Consider the following 17,778-nt stretch of genomic DNA (forward strand, 5'->3'; position numbering starts at 1 on the left):
CACAGCATTATGCAAGAGAAAAAAAATCTAATTCATATTTGCTTTTCCTGAAAGCGGCAACACAAGACAGAGCCAACCACAGGCAGTAAGTGTGATAAATCCTAAGCCATCTGCAACCTGACTCATCAAAACTCTCAAACAACTAGAATTTCTTTTGGGGTTAATCTGCCAAAACCTTAGAAAGAGACAAAAAGACACCAAACAATTCCCAGGGCACATCTCGTGATATGAACAGTCCAAAATAATGAGTTTTAAAAATCAAGTTCCACTAACTCACAGAGGAAAGGAAAACAATGAAACAAACAATCAAGGCTCACGGAGAAGCCAAAAGTAGGATGATAACATGACTTCTTTATTTCAGGAGGGATTAAGACTGAGTAAAAGCTTAAATGTGCCCAATTTATCAAGGCAGAACAGGGAATAGCTGTAAGAACAAAAGTTTGAGCAGTATCATTTCCTTATTCTGGAGATCCGGGAACAAATGAAAAGAAAATAGAAGAGGTAGTCAGAAAACAAAAGCAAGGGGAGGCAAAAGGAGGGAAGAAAAAGCAAAGCTTGAATGTAAAACAAGTCACGTAGCCAGTGAACGTGGAACTGCCTAACCTCACCAGTAACCAAGAAAGGCAAACCGCCAGGAGGTCCTGTCATGCCTGTCACATCAGCAGAGGCGTCACAGATTAAGGCCCGATGATGAGAGAGCCCCATGCAGCCACTTCCGGACATGCATATCCGAGTCTTACAAAAGGAGTGTGTATCCCTCACTCAGTAACCCACTCCTGGTACTCTGCCCTAACACAATTTCCTAAGGAGACAGTCACAGATTTGGACAAGACACACACACTTGCATGTTCATAACAGTGTTAAGGGTGACATCAAAACCAGACATGCAGCCGGGCGCGGTGGCTCACGCCTGTAATCCCAGCACTCTGGGAGGCTGAGGCGGGCGGATTGCTTGAGGTCAGGAGTTCAAAACCACCCTGAGCAAGAGCGAGACCCCGTCTCTACTATAAACAGAAATAAAATTAATTGGCCAACTAATATATGTAGAAAAAAATTAGCCAAGTCCCAGCTACTTGGGAGGCTGAGGCAGCAGGATTGCTTGAGCCCAGGAGTTTGAGGTTGCTGTGAGCTAGGCTGACGCCACGGCACTCACTGTAGCCTGGGCAACAAAGCGAGATTCTGTCTCCAAAAAAAAAAAAAAAACAAAAAACCAGACATGCAAACAAAATTGGAAACTGCCTGTGTTAGTCCAGGCCTAGGCCAGAGATTCATCATCGGCAAAGCCCGGGTGGGAGTGGGGGAGGGGCGAGGAGCTGGGGGAGCCGTCTGAGCAAGGGAGGTCCCACCCTTGCAGAAGGAAAGAGGGAAGGTTGGGGACAATGTCTTGCCCTGTGGCGCTCTCCTAAGAGAGTTCCGGAGGGCCGTGGGGAAATCCTCAAGTCACAGTCACTTGGAAGAGGAGCCTGTCTCCCAGCCTGGGTGTCCCTGCCGCACTGTCACAAGCTGGGAGAAGCAGTGGGACGAGATGGACTTCAGAGCACAACAGCTGGTTGGGGCCCTCGGTAGAGTACACTGCCCAAAGTGGGAGACCTGACACATGCGTTTTCATAGCCACTGTCCAACCCAAATGACTGAAAATAAGGCAGTGACTAAACAAACCATGATGTTTCTCTATGCAATGACATTATGTGGCTATTCAAAATCATTTTCTCGAAGTATATTCAATGTCACGGTAAAATGCTCCACATATAATAATATTAGTTTGAGGTTGAGGTTTGAGTTTGAGGTTGCTGTGAGCTAGGCTGACGTCATGGCACTCTAGCCTGGGCAACAGAGTGAGACTCTGTTTAAAGAAAAAAAGAAAAAAACACTGAATACAGAAAAACAAAACCACATGATTTAAAAATTTTAAAAATGAGTAGCGGTTGCAGAATTAAAGAGAAATGGAGAGGTTTGAAGGGTTGTGCCAGTCATGGTAAAATACTTTGGCCACACTCCCAGGGTTTTTACGATAGCAGTGGGTTTGTGACATACGTGTTCCTTCTCATCGGTCCCTGAAATGAAGCTCGGGTCCGCTGCTTGCAGCTCTTCATCCGGTCTCCAGGTCCCCCAGCTGAACGGCAAAGCCGCCCACTAAGGCAATCCCCGCCGAATAACCCACTTCTCAGTGAAACCAATGCAGTGTTACCTCTCTCAGCCCTTTATACGTGACCCCAAACTACTGTTCTTTATAATGAGAAGGAATATTCAGAATGACAATTCTGAAGCTGCTCAAGATCCCAACCTTATTAATCTACTATTTAATGGCCCCAGGAACATTTTGCCAAAAAGCATTAGCGTGAAGGGCAGATATGCTTGGGTTTCAGTTTCTGGTCCTCTACTTAAGGTATGTGACATCACCTTAGAAGAATGACTTCATCTCTCTGAAGTATATAAGTTAGTAGTGAGGATGTGTGTGTGTCTGGTGCGTGTTCACAGAGTTGTGCAACTGCCATCACTGTCTAATTCTAGAACATGTTCGCCACCCCGTTAGCAGTCACCATCTGCTTGCTTCCCATCCCGACAGCCCCAGGCAAGCGGGAATCCGCTTTGTCTCTGTGGATTCGCTCACTCTGGAATTTCATATAACAGAGCCACACGGTATGTGTCCTCTTGTGTCTGGCTTCTTTCACTTAGCATCACGTTTTTGAGATTCACGCGTGTTGCAGCCTGTGTCAGACCTTCATTCCTTCTTGAGGCTGAGTAACATTCCTTTGCGCAGATATACCACATTCTGTTTATCCATTCAGCAGCTCCAGGACATGTGTTTTTTTTTTGTTTTTTTTTTGAGACAGAGTCTCGCTTTGTTGCCCAGGCTAGAGTGAGTGCCGTGGCGTCAGCCTAGCTCACAGCAACCTCAAACTCCTGGGCTCAAGAGATCCTTCTGCCTCAGCCTCCCGAGTAGCTGGGACTACAGGCATGCGCCACCACGCCCGGCTAATTTTATATATATATGTTAGTTGGCCAATTAATTTCTTTCTATTGATTACAGTAGAGACGGGGTCTTGCTCTTGCTCAGGCTGGTTTCAAACTCCTGACCTCGAGCAATCCACCCGCCTCGGCTTCCCAGAGTGCTAGGATTACAGGCTTGAGCCACCGCGCCCGGCCGGGACATGTGTTGTTTTGGCCGTGTTTTGGCTGTGAATAATGCTTTTGTGGAAATTTCATACAAGTACCTGTTTGAGTCCCAGTTTTCCTTTCTTTTGGGTATATACCTAGGAGTGGAATCGCTGGGCCATGTGCTAACTGCGTTTAACTTCTGGAAGGACTGCTTGTTTTCCACCATTCTACATTCCCGCTAGCCATGGACAAGGGCTCCATTATCTCTACATCCTCACCAACCGATTTTCTCGTTTTTTTAATTATAATCAGCCCAGTAGATGAGAAGTGGTTTCTCACCGTGGCTTTTATCTACATCTCCCTAATGCCTAATGAATGACGTGGAATGTCTTTTCTTGCGCTTCTTGGCCATTAGTAACTCTTCTTCGGAGAAAAGTCTATTCAAAGTCTCTGATTACTTAAAAAATTATTAATATTTATTTTAGAGACCTCACTCTGTCACCTACGCTGGAGTGCAGTGGCTCTTCACAGGTATGATCATAGCTCACTGCAACCTCAAACTACTAGGCTCAAGGGATCCGTCTGCCTTGGTCTCCTGAGTAGCTGGGACTAAGCACAAAACATTTTTAGAATTGTTTTGTAGAGATGGGATCTCACTATGTTGTCCAGGCTGGTCTCGAACTCCTGGCCTCACACAATCCTCTTGCCTCAGCCTCCTCCCAGAGTGCTGAGATCCCAGGTGTGAGCCACCACACCTGGCTTCCTTAGTTACTTTTTAATTAGGTTATCTGTCTTTTTATTGTTGAGTTGTAAGAGTTCTTTATATGTTTTGGATAATAGCTCCTTATCAGATACATGATTTACAAAGATTTTCTCCCATTCTGTGAGTTGTCTTTTCATTTGTGTACTCTTTGACACTTTCTTGTTTTGATGTCATATCCAGAAAAAAACTGTTACCCAATCCGAGGTCATGAAGATTTACACCAGTTTTCTCTAAGTCCCAATACTATTTGCTGAAAGGAATATTCTGTCCCCATAGTCTTGGCACTCTTGTTGAAAATCATTTAACAATATATTTATAGATTTCCAGATTTCAATTCTATTCCATTGATTTATAAGTCTATCTTAATTTCAGTACCACACTGTAGATTTATCTTAAGATTGAGAAGTGTGATTTGAACTCTGTTCTTTTTCAAGACTGCTTCAAGATTGTCTCTTGCATTGCCGTATTTTAGGATCAGCTTGTCCGTTTCTGCAAAAAAGGCCATGGGAATTTTGATAGAGACTGCACATTGAATCTGTAGACCGCTTTGGGGATATTGCCATATTAGCAATATTAAGTCTTCCAAACTATCAGCACAAGATGTCTTTCCACTTATTTAGGTCTTCTTTATTTTTTTTCAACATTTTTTTATTGAGGTGAAATGAACATAACACAAAATTAACCATCTTAAAGTGTACGTTTCAGTGGCATTTAGTATGTTCACAACGTCCTGTAACCACCACCTATATTAAGTTCCAAAACATTGTCATCACCCCAAAAGGAGACCCCACACCCATTAAGCAGTTACTCTTCACTCTCCCCTCATCCCTTGGCAACCACCCATCTGCTTTCTGTCTCTATGGATTTATCTATTCTAGATGTTTCATTTCTATGGAATCATGCAATATATGACCTTTTTTGTCTGGCTTCTCTCACTTAGCAAAATGGTTTTGAGGTACATCCACATTGTGGCATTTATCAGCACTTCATCCACTTTTATGGCTGAATAATATTCCTCAACAATGTTGTATAATTTTTAGCGTCTTCCAATTCTTTCGTTAAATTTATCCCTAAGTATTTCATTCTCTTTGGTGTTACTGTACATGGAACTGTTTTCTTAACTTCATTTTCAGGTTGTTTATTGCTACAGAAACACAGCTGACTTCTGAATACTGATCGTATGTCCTGCAACCCTGCTAAACTCACTCACCAGCTCTAATGTGCGCGCATGCGTGAGCCCATCCTCTAGGGCTTTCCATATACAGCACCGAGTCCACCGCACACAGAACCCGTTTTACTTCTTTCCTTCCCATCCGATGGCTGCATATCTCTACGTCTAGCCTAACTGCCCTAACCAGAACCTCTGGGGCAGGGCAATGCTGAATATTGACAGTATTGAAGTGGAAAGAGCAGACGTCCACTTTTCTTCCTGGTCTTAGGGGGAAAGCATCCAGTTTCTCACCGTTAAACATGATGTTAACTGTGGACATTTCATAGACGCTATTTATCAGGTTAGGGACGTTCTGCTTCTACTCCTTGTGTGTTGAGTGCTCTTATGACGAAAGGTAAACCTCAGGTTAAATGAAGATAATAACTCCTACTATCTAGAGTCTTTCAAGGATAAAAGTAGGATAATATGAAAATGTCCATCAAGGGGCTGCTACGTGTCAGCTACCATCATTTTGGGGCAAACAAGCTCTATGATCAGACACGCCCAGGGCTGCAGTTGAGATCAGCACTCGGTGGTAGCAACGCTGGGTGAGTTATCTAACCCTCTAAGCCTCCGTTTCCTTATCTCTAAGGTGGGGTCTAGAAGTAGCACCTACTTCACAGGGCTGGGCACCACCTCAGCCGGCAGCGGTAGATGTGACTTAAATTGTGCGCTTCCTAAGTGCCCAGGACACAAGCTGCTTGCTATGGTAGATGACTGATAAAACGAGATGCGGTCCTTGTCCTTAGGATGATAATGTGAATGTGGTACTGACAGTTGCATTACACGTGACATTAGCAGCAGAAATGGAGCATCAGCAGTAGTTCCAAGTACAAAGAGGTGGGCCAGGCCAGGGCAGGCCACCAGGAGGACAAAGCCCTGGGCCTTCCCTAGGGAAGGAAACGCTGGCAAAGGCATAGAGGGGAGAAGTGTGGGACGTGGCCGAGTGGCCAAGGGACGTTCCTCTTGCTGGGACCCTGGGCTATGTAACTGGGGAGCAGTGGGAGGTGAACGCTGAGTTAAGGGCTGGGGGCTTCGGAAGGGCTGTTGGGTGAAGTGTCCTGCTGAGGGCGGGAGTGGAGGGAGTCAGAGTTTTGAAAAAGCAACGGGTGTCAGAAAGCAGAATCTGAGATGACTCAACGCTGTGTGAGTGGCATGGGATGGGACCAGAGTCAGTGAATTTTGCAGAAAGAATTCACAGCGTAAGATTTGCCACATGAGAAGGGCAGGGAAAGAAAACTTAGACATGCCTGCAGGGCATCATGGCCTTAGTGGCAGCCCTAATAAGAACTGAGAAATTTGGAAGAGACTGGGAAAGAGAGATGAAGGATAATGAAGTCGATTACTTCATAGGTGCTGAGTATGGACCCTGCACATTTAATCCCTATAAGAATCCATAGGGTAGGTGTGATTTTTACTCACACTTGCTAGAAGAAGACTTCCAGGCACAGACAGTTGTCGCTTGCCCAAGGCGGCCAGTCAGGAGCTGGGTGGTACAGGACTAGCACCTCTTGGTGAGGACTTTGGATTTTACTCTGAACGCAATGAGAAGCCCTTTGAAACTTCAGCAGGGGAAGGCTACAGTCTATCCTAAGCATTGGTACAAAGACCATTCTAGCTGTGTAGAGAATGGATTCAAGAGCAGCAAGAGATGAAACACAGGCACTGAAGTCCAGGCAAGAGGATTGCCGGGGTGGCCGTGGGGATGGGGGGAAGTGGTACGTTTGCCGGTACAGATGCTCCTTGACTTGCAAAGGGGCTACGTCCTGATAAACCCATTGAGAGCTGAAAATACCGTTACGTTGAAAACGTATTTAACACACCTAACCTGTCAAACGAACATCACAGCCTAGCCCAGCCTACCTTAAACGAGCTCAGAACAGTTACACTCGCCTACAGCTGGGCACAATCGCCTGGTAACGCGGTACGCTGCAGAGCACCGACCGTCTACCCTCGTGGCTCTGTGGATAACCAGGAGCTGCAGTCTGTTGCCACTGCCCGGCATTACAAAGAAGCATTGTGCCACACATCTGTAGCCTGGGAAAGGATCACAATTCAAATTTTTTTTTCTTTTTGTTGAGACAGGGTCTTGCTCTGTCACCCCAGCTGGAGTGCCGTGGCATCCTCATAGCTCACAGCAACCTCCAACTCCTGGGCTCAAGCGATCCTCCTGCTTCAGCCTCCCAAGTAGCTTGGGACTACAGGTGCATGCCACCACACCCGACTGATTTTTCTATTTTTTATAGAGACAGGGTCTCGCTCTCACTCAGACTGGTCTCGAATTCCTGGCCTCAAGCCATCCTCTAGCCTAGACCTCCCAGAGTGCTATGATTACAGGTGTGAGCCACCGTGCCTGGCCCATAACTCAAAATGTGAAGTACAGTTCCTACTAAATGCGTACTCCTTTTACACCATGCTAAAGCTGAAAGATCCTAAGTCAGGCACCGTCTGTATTTTGGGGGTGCTATTGACAGGACTTGCTAATAGGCTGACTGTGGGAAGTGGGAAAAGAATATCAGAGGTGGCATCTGAGCTTTCAGCTTGAGCAAGCAGGGGTTTAGCAATGCCACTTATCAGGAGGCAGAGCACTTTCGGATGAGTATGTTGGGGACAGAGAGACTGAAAGTAAGGTTGGTTAGAAGCAGAGAGATTTGAGAAAGAGAAACTTGTGAGTAGAGAGGAATGAGTCAATGGAAAAGGAGGAAAGCACAAGGGACAGAAGAGATAACTGACAAGAAAAAGCCCCGGGGCGGGTGGGAGAGACAAAGGGGACAGAGTCTAGGAAAATGTAAGACATGGAGATGGTGGATTTGGCAAATGTCTCTTCCAAGTTGGCTCTTCCCTAAGGGTTTTGCATCGGGGGTTCCTTCCTCCTGCTCTCCCAGTCCCTCCTTTGCCAGGTAACTCTGCTTGTCCTGCTGGATGCCACCTGTCGCAGGGGCACTCCCTGGCTGCTCCCTCCAGGACAGGCTAATGCCGCACCCGTAAGAGCTCACGGCACCCCACGCTTGCACTTCCCTCGGGGTCAAGACAGACTTATTGCATCCCCGGTAAAGTCGCTCTTGTGTTCCCAAGCCCAGTGCAAATCCAGTCTCAGTACATGCACCTTAATCCAAGGAGAAGAGAGGGGAAAAGGAAGAGTCGGTAAACGTGCAGCGAGTGTTAGAAGGGACAGACACTGGGGAAGTGCATGTGTGTCTCAGTGGAGGTCGGTTACACTGATGAGTGGCACTGGGGACTCAGGGCTGTGGGACAGGCGTGGGGGCTCGTAGGGGGACCGATAACCCCTGCCCACTCGGGACCCACCCCCACACGACACTGTCATGGAACCAGCCAGCCCTGGGCGGTCATATCCCCAGGAGCGAAAATCACTCACACTAGATGAACAGATTAGATTGTTGCTGTACCTTACCCATTAAGGCAGGAAAGTGGACTCTTATCTCTAAAAGCTTTTCCCCTCTCTAAACAGGGTTTTCTAGGTGATGATTCAGCGCAATAGAACATCTGATCGATCGGAACACTCCATTCCCCGGCTTTCTCGTTCACCGTGACTTCGTAGCGTTTCACAAAGCCTCTGGGAACTTTTAAATGACCAACATTGCAGGTGGATGTGGAATTCTGGAAATGGTCATTACCAGGCACATTGAACAGATGAAACGCAGGTGGTATCCGGGATGTGCCTCCCAATACCAGTGGTGGGGAGGAGGGACAAGTAACAGGACCGGCCCACGCCGATCCCTGTTGGAGAGCGGACGACGGGTGTGAGGCGCCCCATGTTGTTCTCTGCTTCTGCGTGTGCTGGAGATTTTCTGAATTGAAAAAGTAAAAAGCACATTTGTTAAACTTTAGGACAAGTGCGATCACACCGCCCCACACGAGTCTAAATTCAGATCTTGACCAAAAGAAAGAAGATAAACTGTGTTCTACAGAACCAAGTCCACGTCAAGATGAAATGCTTTCAATGCCACTTAAGAGATTAGTCTCGTATCTATAATCTAAATTACTCAAGTAGAAGTTTTAGAATTACCTACATAGTCTTCAGAGTCAACGCCTACCTTCCCTTGACATCTGCACGCGCTGGCGCCGCCGCCCTGCCTCCTCCGCTCCTGCCAGGGCTGTGGCACAGGCTGGGGGCGGGCACGGGCCGGGGCTCCTTCCCCAGCAGTCTGGGCACCTGCTCTGTGTAGCTCTGTGCTCAACACCAGGCACCGGGCCCTTGTCCCGATGGGCTCGCAATCTGGTGGGGAAGAGAGACTGAGTAATTATAACACAACGTGTGTGTGTGTGTGTGTGTGTGTGTGTGTGTGTAGAAGGGAGAGGGTTTGGGAAAGCCTTAAGGAGGGAAATAGGCAAACAAACCAAACACAGTGTGTTCAAAGAACCAAGAAGAGCAACATCGAGGTTGGAAGGCAAGTAGGGGGTGAGGGCTTCCCCTAGCGCTCGGTCTTTATCCGCAACACCCTGAAGGGCTGAAGAGCAGGGCGACGGGACGGGACTCGGACTTTTTAAAGCTAGTGCCAACTCTGAGGCAAGGCCGAGAAGACGGGGGGGTGTGGGGGTGGGGGGGGACACGTCACACGGACTGGCGTGACCTGGATAGAGGTGCGGCCACGGGTAAGGAGCGAGGTGCACGGTGTATTTGGAAGGAGCTGAGAAGGTAAACTTGACAGGACTTGGTGTCAGGAGGGGACAGGAAGGACGGGGGATGACGCTCCGTATTTGGGTTTGGCAACTGGAGGGCAGAGAGGCCATTCCCAAGACAGAAGCGACCTGTTAGCTGCCTCGGACCCAGGGAGCTTTGTTGCCTTGGAAACGACTTTGGTTTCTTCCTCTGTAAAATGGGAACAGCCATATAATCCCCTCGGACAACTTGGGGATTGTTCCGAGGCGTGTATGTCCCCGCAGTGGCCCAAAGCCAGACACTGAGCAGGGCCCAGCACACACTTGAGTGGGAATCTCCCGTGCTCGGGCCTCACTCCCCCAGAACCACCACTCTTGTCCTGGGTGCGATTGCCACTCTCCAACCTATCCCGGCGCAACTTTTCCTCCAAACCATGCCCTCAGCATCATCGTTTGTTTAGAGACAGGGTCTTGCTCTGTTGCCCCGGCTGGAGTGCAGTAGTATAATCATAAGCTCACTATAATCTCAAACTCCTGGGCTTTAACGATCCTACTGCCTCAGCCTCCCAAGCGGCTGGGAAATGTAAGTGATCACCACCTATAATTAGCCTAAGTTTTACAATTTTTTTTTAATTTTGGCATATTATGGGGGTACAGATTTTAAGGTTTCAATAAATGCCCTTTCCCCCCTTTCCCCCACAAGTCTGAGTCTCCAGCATGACCATCCCCCAGATGGTGCACATCTTACTCATTATGTATGTATATACCCGCCCCCTCCCACCTGCCCAATACCCTTTTACTGTAGTACCTATGTGTCCACTTAGGTGCTGCTCAGTTAATACCAGTTTGCTGGTGAGTATATGTGGTGCTTGTTTTTCCATTCTTGGGATACTTCACTCAGTAGTATGGGTTCCAGCTCTAACCAGGAAAATATAAGATGTGCTGTATCACCGTTATTTCTCGTTTTACAATTTTTTTGTGGTCATGGGGTCTCCTGTCTGTTGCTCAGACAGGCCTTGAACTCATGGCTTCATGCGATCCTCCCACCTCGGCCTCCCAAAGAGCTGGGCAAGCGTGAGCCACTGCACCCGGGCTGCCCTTACCGTTTTTGGTGATTGTATACAAACACGGAGCCAGGCTCAAAACAGAGAAAAGAACAAAACAGACTCCTGTTGCTTAGCTCAGTGGGAACCAAGCTCCTTCCAGCCCAAAGCAGTCGGTGAACCACTCACCTCTCCAGGGCGCCCTGTCCTCCAGGCCCAACGTCTTCCTTTGTGTCGTACTTTTTTTTCCTTGGGGAGGCCAGAGGGGTGGGTCAGAAGAGAGCCTGTGTACTAACCCAGTGCGCTGAGTCGAGACGTCCAGATCTGGGCAGCTGTTGGGACAAACAAGCCGGCAACGTGTAGGGGGCTGGCTCTTCCCATCGCATCACCCTGTCCAGGCACAGGGACCCAGCTGCAAGGGTGTGGGGCGAGGAAAATGGTATGGAAGAGAAAAGCTTCTAAATTAAACAGAGATGATCAAAATTCGCTCAGCACCTGAACAAAGGGACATCTCTACTGGTCAACTAATATTTCCCGTCTATGGTACTGGGTCAACAGTTAACAGTGTCCAGGGCCGACCAGCATGGCTTGAGACCCTCTCAGAGCTGGGCCAGCGTTGACCAGACTGATGAAAACCACACTTTTTTTTTTTTTTTTTGAGACAGAGTCTCGCTTTTGTTGTCCAGGTTAGAGTGAGTGCCGTGGCATCAGCCTAGCTCACAGCAACCTCAAACTCCTGGGCTCGAGCAATCCTCCTGCCTCAGCCTCCCGAGTAGCTGGGACTACAGGCACGTGCCACCGTGCCCGGCTATTATTTTCTATATATATTAGTTGGCCAATTAATTTCTTTCTATTTATAATAGAGATGGGGTCTCGCTCTTGCTCAGGCTGGTTTCAAACTCCTGACCTCGAGTAATCCTCCTGCCTCCGCCTCCCTGAGTGCTAGGATTACAGGTGTGAGCCACCGCGCCCAGCTGAAAACCATACTTTCTAAGCTCAGTACTCCATGGGGTACTGAACGCTCCGACATACACGATTTTGTGTGAACCGAGTGTGCAGGGCCTATGCTATCTGCCCAAGTCCCAGATAAGGAAACAGACTGTACAAGCATCAGTGAACTCTGTCCGTCTGGGCAGGGCCTGGGCCAGTGGCCTGGTGAGCTCACAGCTGCATCTGCCATCCTGGGCGTTTGTCATCAGCCTTTTGAGCGCAGACCTCTCTTTAGGACCCCGGCCTTTCCCAACACACAGCCACAATCCTCCCAGACCCCTGCCTCCATCCTAGGTGGAGCTATGCCCCCAGGCGAGCAGCAGTGTGCCCTTGGAGGGCCCGGCTCAGCTCTGACCTCCTCCTCTTCCCACCTCCTCCACAGCTCGACAGGGTAGCATTGAAGGCCACACATCACAGGCTTTTCAAAAAAATAAGGTTTCTTTATTGTCTTGGCTGCAAATATAGTTTTAAAAATGCAATGTAGTGTTGGATACAGCTGGTGGGAACGTGCTTGGAAACAGAGCATCGGGCGCTGTGCTCAGGGTGACACGGGCCAGACCACACTCTCCTCTGGGTCTGTTTCTCAGACCATGGGTGTGACTGTCTCTCCAAAGGAACCCTGACACAATCACCAACGCTCACAACAGGAAAAAAAAAGCCATTTACACAATAAACTGAAACCTGGAAAAGGAACAGAACGTGGTATTTCAGTCGTGGCGTGACAGAATCAGCAAACGAATGAACCCACTTTGTGTCGTGGGTTGGCTGGGCTCAGCTCCCGGCAAGGAACATTCTGGAGTGGGTCTGGCTGAGCCTTTCCAGCCTTTTTAATTTCAGGATGTCAACGCTACAGAAACGAGTAATACTTCAGCGTCTCCCAACGCTCCGCAACCTCAACTCTCAAGATCTCTGTTAAGAAAACCAGAAGAGAATTCTTCAAATGAGCTGCACACAGGGTTCACGCACAATCAGAAGTTTGACTGGGAGATGGGGCTGGACTTTGCTACATAATTGGAAAGGAATTTCACAGAAATAAAATCCAGGAAGTAAACACACGCGCGCGCAGGCTCGTGCAAGTGCAGGCACACACACAAGTCGACATTCAACGTGAAAAGTTCCCTTTTCTTTTTCGAAGGTTGATTTTCTTGAGCCCTGACGGTCACATGGTGAGCCAGAGGAGGCCCAGTCCTTAGAATGAAAAGCCAGGGGTTGATCTGTCCCCAACCACCGTCAAGGCTGGCCCTGGTGGAGGCACGGGGTTGGGGGTGTCCTAACAGCTTCTTTGAAGCTTCCCATGTGCCCCAAGGTGCCCCTCAGATCCCAAAAACCTCCAGAAGTGACCATGGCCAGGGTGTCTACTAAATAGTACAAACAAGGCTGACATTCAAAGCTCTTTAATTTCCTGGCTGGGTGAGGTAGCTCACCCCTATAATCCCAGCACTTTGGAAGGCCAAGGCGCGAGAATCGCTTGAGGCCAGGGGTTTGAGACCACCCTGGGCCAATAGCGAGACTCCATCCCTACAAAATGTTTTTTTTAAATCAGCCACTCAGGAAGCTGAGGCAGAAGGATTCTTGAGCCCAGGAGCCCAAGATTACAGTGAGCTATGATCTCACCACTTCACTCCAGCCTGGGAGACAGAGTGAGACCCTGTCTCTAAAAAAATTTTTAACTAAAAAAAAAAAAGAAGCTATTCATCCTCTAACCTCCCTGTCCCCTAAGTAAAATCCTCTGTGATGACACGAGGCGTCAAGCACACAGAGCCACCACAGCTGCCACAGTGCACACGGCCTGTCAGTCCAGTGCCCTCCACCATTCCTCTTCCCTGTGGAACCGCCACAAAAACACTTTGCAAAGGGAAGTCCCACTAGGGGGTGTGGGTTTTATCTGTGGCTGGGAAGTAGGGTGCCTAGGGACACAGCCACTCTTCCCACCTGAGAGAAAGAGAGGCATTACCCACACCCAGGCTGCTTGTTGGGAGGCCCCAGGCAGATGGGACAAAGACCAGGGAGGAGCCAGGTGATGACAGGGAGGCAGGGACAGCAGAGGGCAGGATGGGGTGACAAGAGGGGTCTCCCAACCTGCCCACGTCGGTGCCAGGGAGAGGAAAGAGCTGGGCGGAGGCATGGCCCACCAGTGCTGGGCCGGGGCCCACAGCACTCCAACACCCATACCCAGGAGTCTGCTGCCCAGGGCAGAAACAGCTCCACTCCGAGTTCTGAGAGCGCAAGGTCTTGTCCAGCAGGCAGCAAAAGCCTGCCATCTTCAACACAACTGCATACCTGCCAACTCAGGACACACCCAGGGGGCCAGCCAGGGCCTCCGGGGAAGGGGCCTTGCCAGCCACACACCAGCTCCCCACCATGCAGGAGACCCTGACCAGAGCCCAGGCTGCTGGCATGGGTCCAACCAGGGCTATGCACACAGAAGGGGTGATTCAAGCCCTCCCAGGCAATGACAGGGACTGAGGTGTCATGTGCCACTTCACCCTTGGGAGTCCCCTTCACGGGCTAGGAGTTTGGCACCACCTTCAGTTTTGGGTGCTGTCCTCTGAGAGTCCAAGTTTTCATCTCAGCCACAGCAGAGAAACCTTTAGGACTGACTTCTAGAAAAGACAGTGGTGGCAGGTCCTGAAGGCAGGAAACAGGAGAGTCAGGTCACAAAAGCATGGGGTCTGGGTAACTGCTGACCCCTCCTGCAGTGGCTCTGGGACCCTGGGCAGTGCCAGGGACCCTGCTGCCTCCAGTCCCTTCTCACTGAGACCTAGTGTTTCCTGCTGGAAGGCGGCTGGCCACCCTGGAGGCGACAGCAGGTGTGTAAGCTGCTGGTCACATCTCAGAAAGCCCCTTGGGGGCACCCGGCCTGCCTGACGTCTCCCACTCATCACAAAAGCGCAGCAGAGCACAGGGGCCGCTCACAGGAACTCCTGGGGCTTTATACGCCACAGCAGGCCTTGTTTTGTCTTTTCAGACTGATTTTCTTATTCTCCAAAGCGCCAGCATTTTGAAGTTTCTCTTATGGGAAGGGGGACAGGAATGGGGTGGAAAGGAGTGTAAACAAAGCTCCCACTGGAGGCAACCAGCAAAGTGGCCTCGGCTGTCCCCTCGCCCAGTCCATGAGTCCAGGACAGAGGTCAAGGCCAGGCCCCTCTGGCCGGATCACCAGGCAAGATTCCAAAACAAGAAAACTCCTGGGACAAGAAACAATCATGTCTGCAGCAGAGATACGGCACTATGGCCCTACGGCCATGGTAATCGTGAGCACCAAGAGAAGTGAATTTACAGAAATATCTCGAAACAAAGATATGCATACAGTTAGCAGTCTGCTGACCGTTAGCAGACGGTAACAGAGGCACGCACGCGCACACACATGCACGCACGCGCACACATACCCTTCAAGTCTCATACAACCTAACAGCCTTCACTATTTGACAAAACAGAATCACGAACATTAATTCAGCAAAGGGGAGAGGTAGGCCAAAGGAGCAATAGGCCAATTTTATATCCCACAGAGCTAAAAAAAAAAAAAAAAATTACTCCCCAGCAGGGGGTGAGGAGAAAACCATTGTTTTAGGAGGGAGATCTTGGCTTGCTTGGCCAACCACCGCGGTCACGTGCGTGTTTTACAAAGGCACAGGAGTCGGGAAGGGCTGGGCTCACGGCCCTCCGTGAGGCCCTCGCAGCTAGCAACCTTCAGTTTGTTTCCTTTTTTCCTTCTGACCTTAGTGGAATTCTTACCACGGTGGCCTTTGCCTTTGGAAAGGTGACTCCATGTTTATCCTGGGGGGTAAAGAATGGATGCTATTACCATTCCCAGTGGAAATGCCGAGGACTGGCCCAGCCTCGTCTGGGGATCCGGAAAGCCTGTAAATATGTTCCGGGGTGGCGGAGGGTGCCCCAGGCTGCTCTAGTGGGGGGCTGCAGCACAGACAGGGGAGCAGGCTGCTGGTCGGTGACCTACAGCAGAGGTGGTGGCATGTCCAGAGACAGGGAGACCGCCATCTCTGTCCGCCATCAACTGAGGCTGAGGCGGAGCTGGCTGCCCCTCAGAGCCCCAGTCCTGCGGCCTCCAGGAGCCAGAGAGTGCCTCTGACTTATCTAAGCCTCAGGGGCTGCCTGTGGCCCTCCCCACACGCTCCCAGCTCACTCCAAAGCCCTCCCCAGACCTGTGGGCATGGGTGGGGGAGGTGGCAGGGAGGGCAGAGGTGGAATGGAAGCCTGTTGGCTGCTCCAAACTTTGCTGCAGGCCTTACAACTCGTTCTTCCATGAGGAGGGACCGGCGGCTGGGCTTCCTGAGTGATAGGGGCCCCTGCCCAGCAGCTGCGTGTAGAGGCAGCCAGCGGCAAGGGAGAGCTGAGACCGTGGCCCTCCTGCTGCCCACGCCAACGCCTGGACCAGATCTGAGCAGGCTCTGGCTCTTTATTGTCCGTTCTGGGGGACACACAGTGGCAGCTCTGAGTGCCGACCCTCAGACCTCTGACGTTCAGATGCTTCCTCCAATCACAAGACGGGATAGACTTTGAGTGTGGTGACATCTTTGGTCTGAGAAGTGTCCTGGTTTGGGGCTCCCAGTGGGACATCAGACAAGAGGTGGCAGCTGACAGGCAGGAACGTGGAGTGTGACCTCTGAATGCCAGAGCTGAAGGGTTAACCGCTCCCACTGGACACTCCTGGCTTGTCTGTGCCGCAGCTCAGAAGCAAGTGGAGAATAATGGCAGAAGGGCTGTGGCGGTGAGGTGACACCCGAGAGGGCCCTGGGCGAGTCCCTGTGGATCCTGCAATGCCAGGTGGAACAGTCACAGGACAGATGAAACACCATCGGGAGGGTTTCCAAGCCAGAGCAGCAGCTGTGCGTTGCGTGTGCTTCCGCTCCCGTCCTGCGTGCATCCACACCCACTGTCTCGCCCGTATCCTGGGGGTCTCTGGAGAAGGCACTTCGCCCCAGCAGCCTGAACACAGCCCAAATCCGTCCAAAGGGCCAGGCGCTGCCAGAGCGGGGAGAAAGAAAGACGCCTTTCAACTGCCCTGGGCAGGCTGGGGCTCCGGCCAGAGGAGCAGAGTGGATGGGCCGCGGCACAGGGACAAATCCATACGTCTCAGACAGGAGCAGGCTTTGTCTCCCTCAACCCCTCACTGGCACCGGACCCTGACAGGCCACCAGCAGGACAGGACAAGCACAGCCGGCACTGACTTCCCTTTTGTCTGGGCTGCCCAAGGGCAGGGAGGTTGGTGACTGAGGTCACTGAGTGAGAGTTCACAGCAAGGGGTTCCCGAAGATGGGCTATTGCTGTCGGCAGGCCCCGAACCTGCTTCAGACCTGAGCATGACATTCTCACCCGAGCGGGGCAGGCAAAGGTGAAAGGAGGCCCTGCTGCTGAGTGTCAGGAAGGGCTGGGGGCGCAGGCTCCTCTCCACGGGCAGAAAGGGTCTCCATGGCATCTCATGTGGCCACATGCCAGCTAAGTGGTTAAGACTCTCCTGATCTCTTGCCGATTCTGGTGACAGCCTCTGACGCCTGCTCCGGCAGCTGGGACGGGTCTGTCAGGATGGAGGTGGTGGTGCTCAGCTGCCGGAGGGTGTTCAGCACCACTGCAAGACAGAGTGGGGGAGTGAGACACCCTCGTGGACACAGATCCACGACACACAGTGTGTCTGGTTGCATACCCACAGCCCTATGTGGCAATTCTCGGGCACCAGTGGCAGCCACAGGCTGAACTAGAAGAAAGAACACCCACCAGGAAGGCCCATGCTGCAGCCTGGGCACTCATGCCTCTGCCTCCAGCTAATGTCCCACGTCCCAGCAGGAGCTATACATAGGTGGAGGAGTCTAAGCTGTTCCTGCTGCCACGGGGTTTGCTCTGGCTGATTTACTATTAAGCTCCTCTAACCTGAGTATGTAGGATTAGCTTTGCTAGTTATTACAAGAATTAAACAAGGAAACACACCTGAAAGCACCTGATACAGGGCCTAGCAAGTAGTAGGCGCTTAAGAAACGTAAGGTGGCTTTGTTGGAACAGACATGCTGCTGGTAAGGGGCCTGGAGACCTGCTCCCTG

General features: G+C 50.6%; 1 protein-coding gene across 4 annotated transcripts in view; it reads right to left on the reverse strand.

Moving 5' to 3' along the window:
- Nucleotides 1-1,036: 1,036 nt before the first annotated feature.
- The window catches only part of MLXIP (MLX interacting protein), a 70,515-nt gene continuing 53,773 nt past the window's right edge, over nucleotides 1,037-17,778 (reverse strand). Inside the window, exons 17-20 of one of the 4 annotated variants that reach the window (XR_012914237.1) lie at nucleotides 15,531-17,312; nucleotides 10,925-11,067; nucleotides 9,128-9,309; nucleotides 1,045-8,881 (exon numbers count right to left, since the gene is read on the reverse strand). Coding sequence is in view for 1 of the 4 variants with exons in the window: in XM_020283129.2 (XP_020138718.2) it covers nucleotides 17,191-17,312 (122 nt within the window). In the remaining 3 variants the exon portion in view is untranslated. Of the gene's footprint in view, nucleotides 8,882-9,127; nucleotides 11,068-12,141; nucleotides 17,313-17,778 lie in introns of those variants that run through there. The other 3 variants (XR_012914236.1, XR_012914235.1, XM_020283129.2) reach the window with 3 other exon arrangements.

The sequence above is a fragment of the Microcebus murinus genome, chromosome 22 (assembly GCF_040939455.1).
Source record: "Microcebus murinus isolate Inina chromosome 22, M.murinus_Inina_mat1.0, whole genome shotgun sequence".
NCBI classification, from domain to species: Eukaryota; Metazoa; Chordata; class Mammalia; order Primates; family Cheirogaleidae; genus Microcebus; species Microcebus murinus.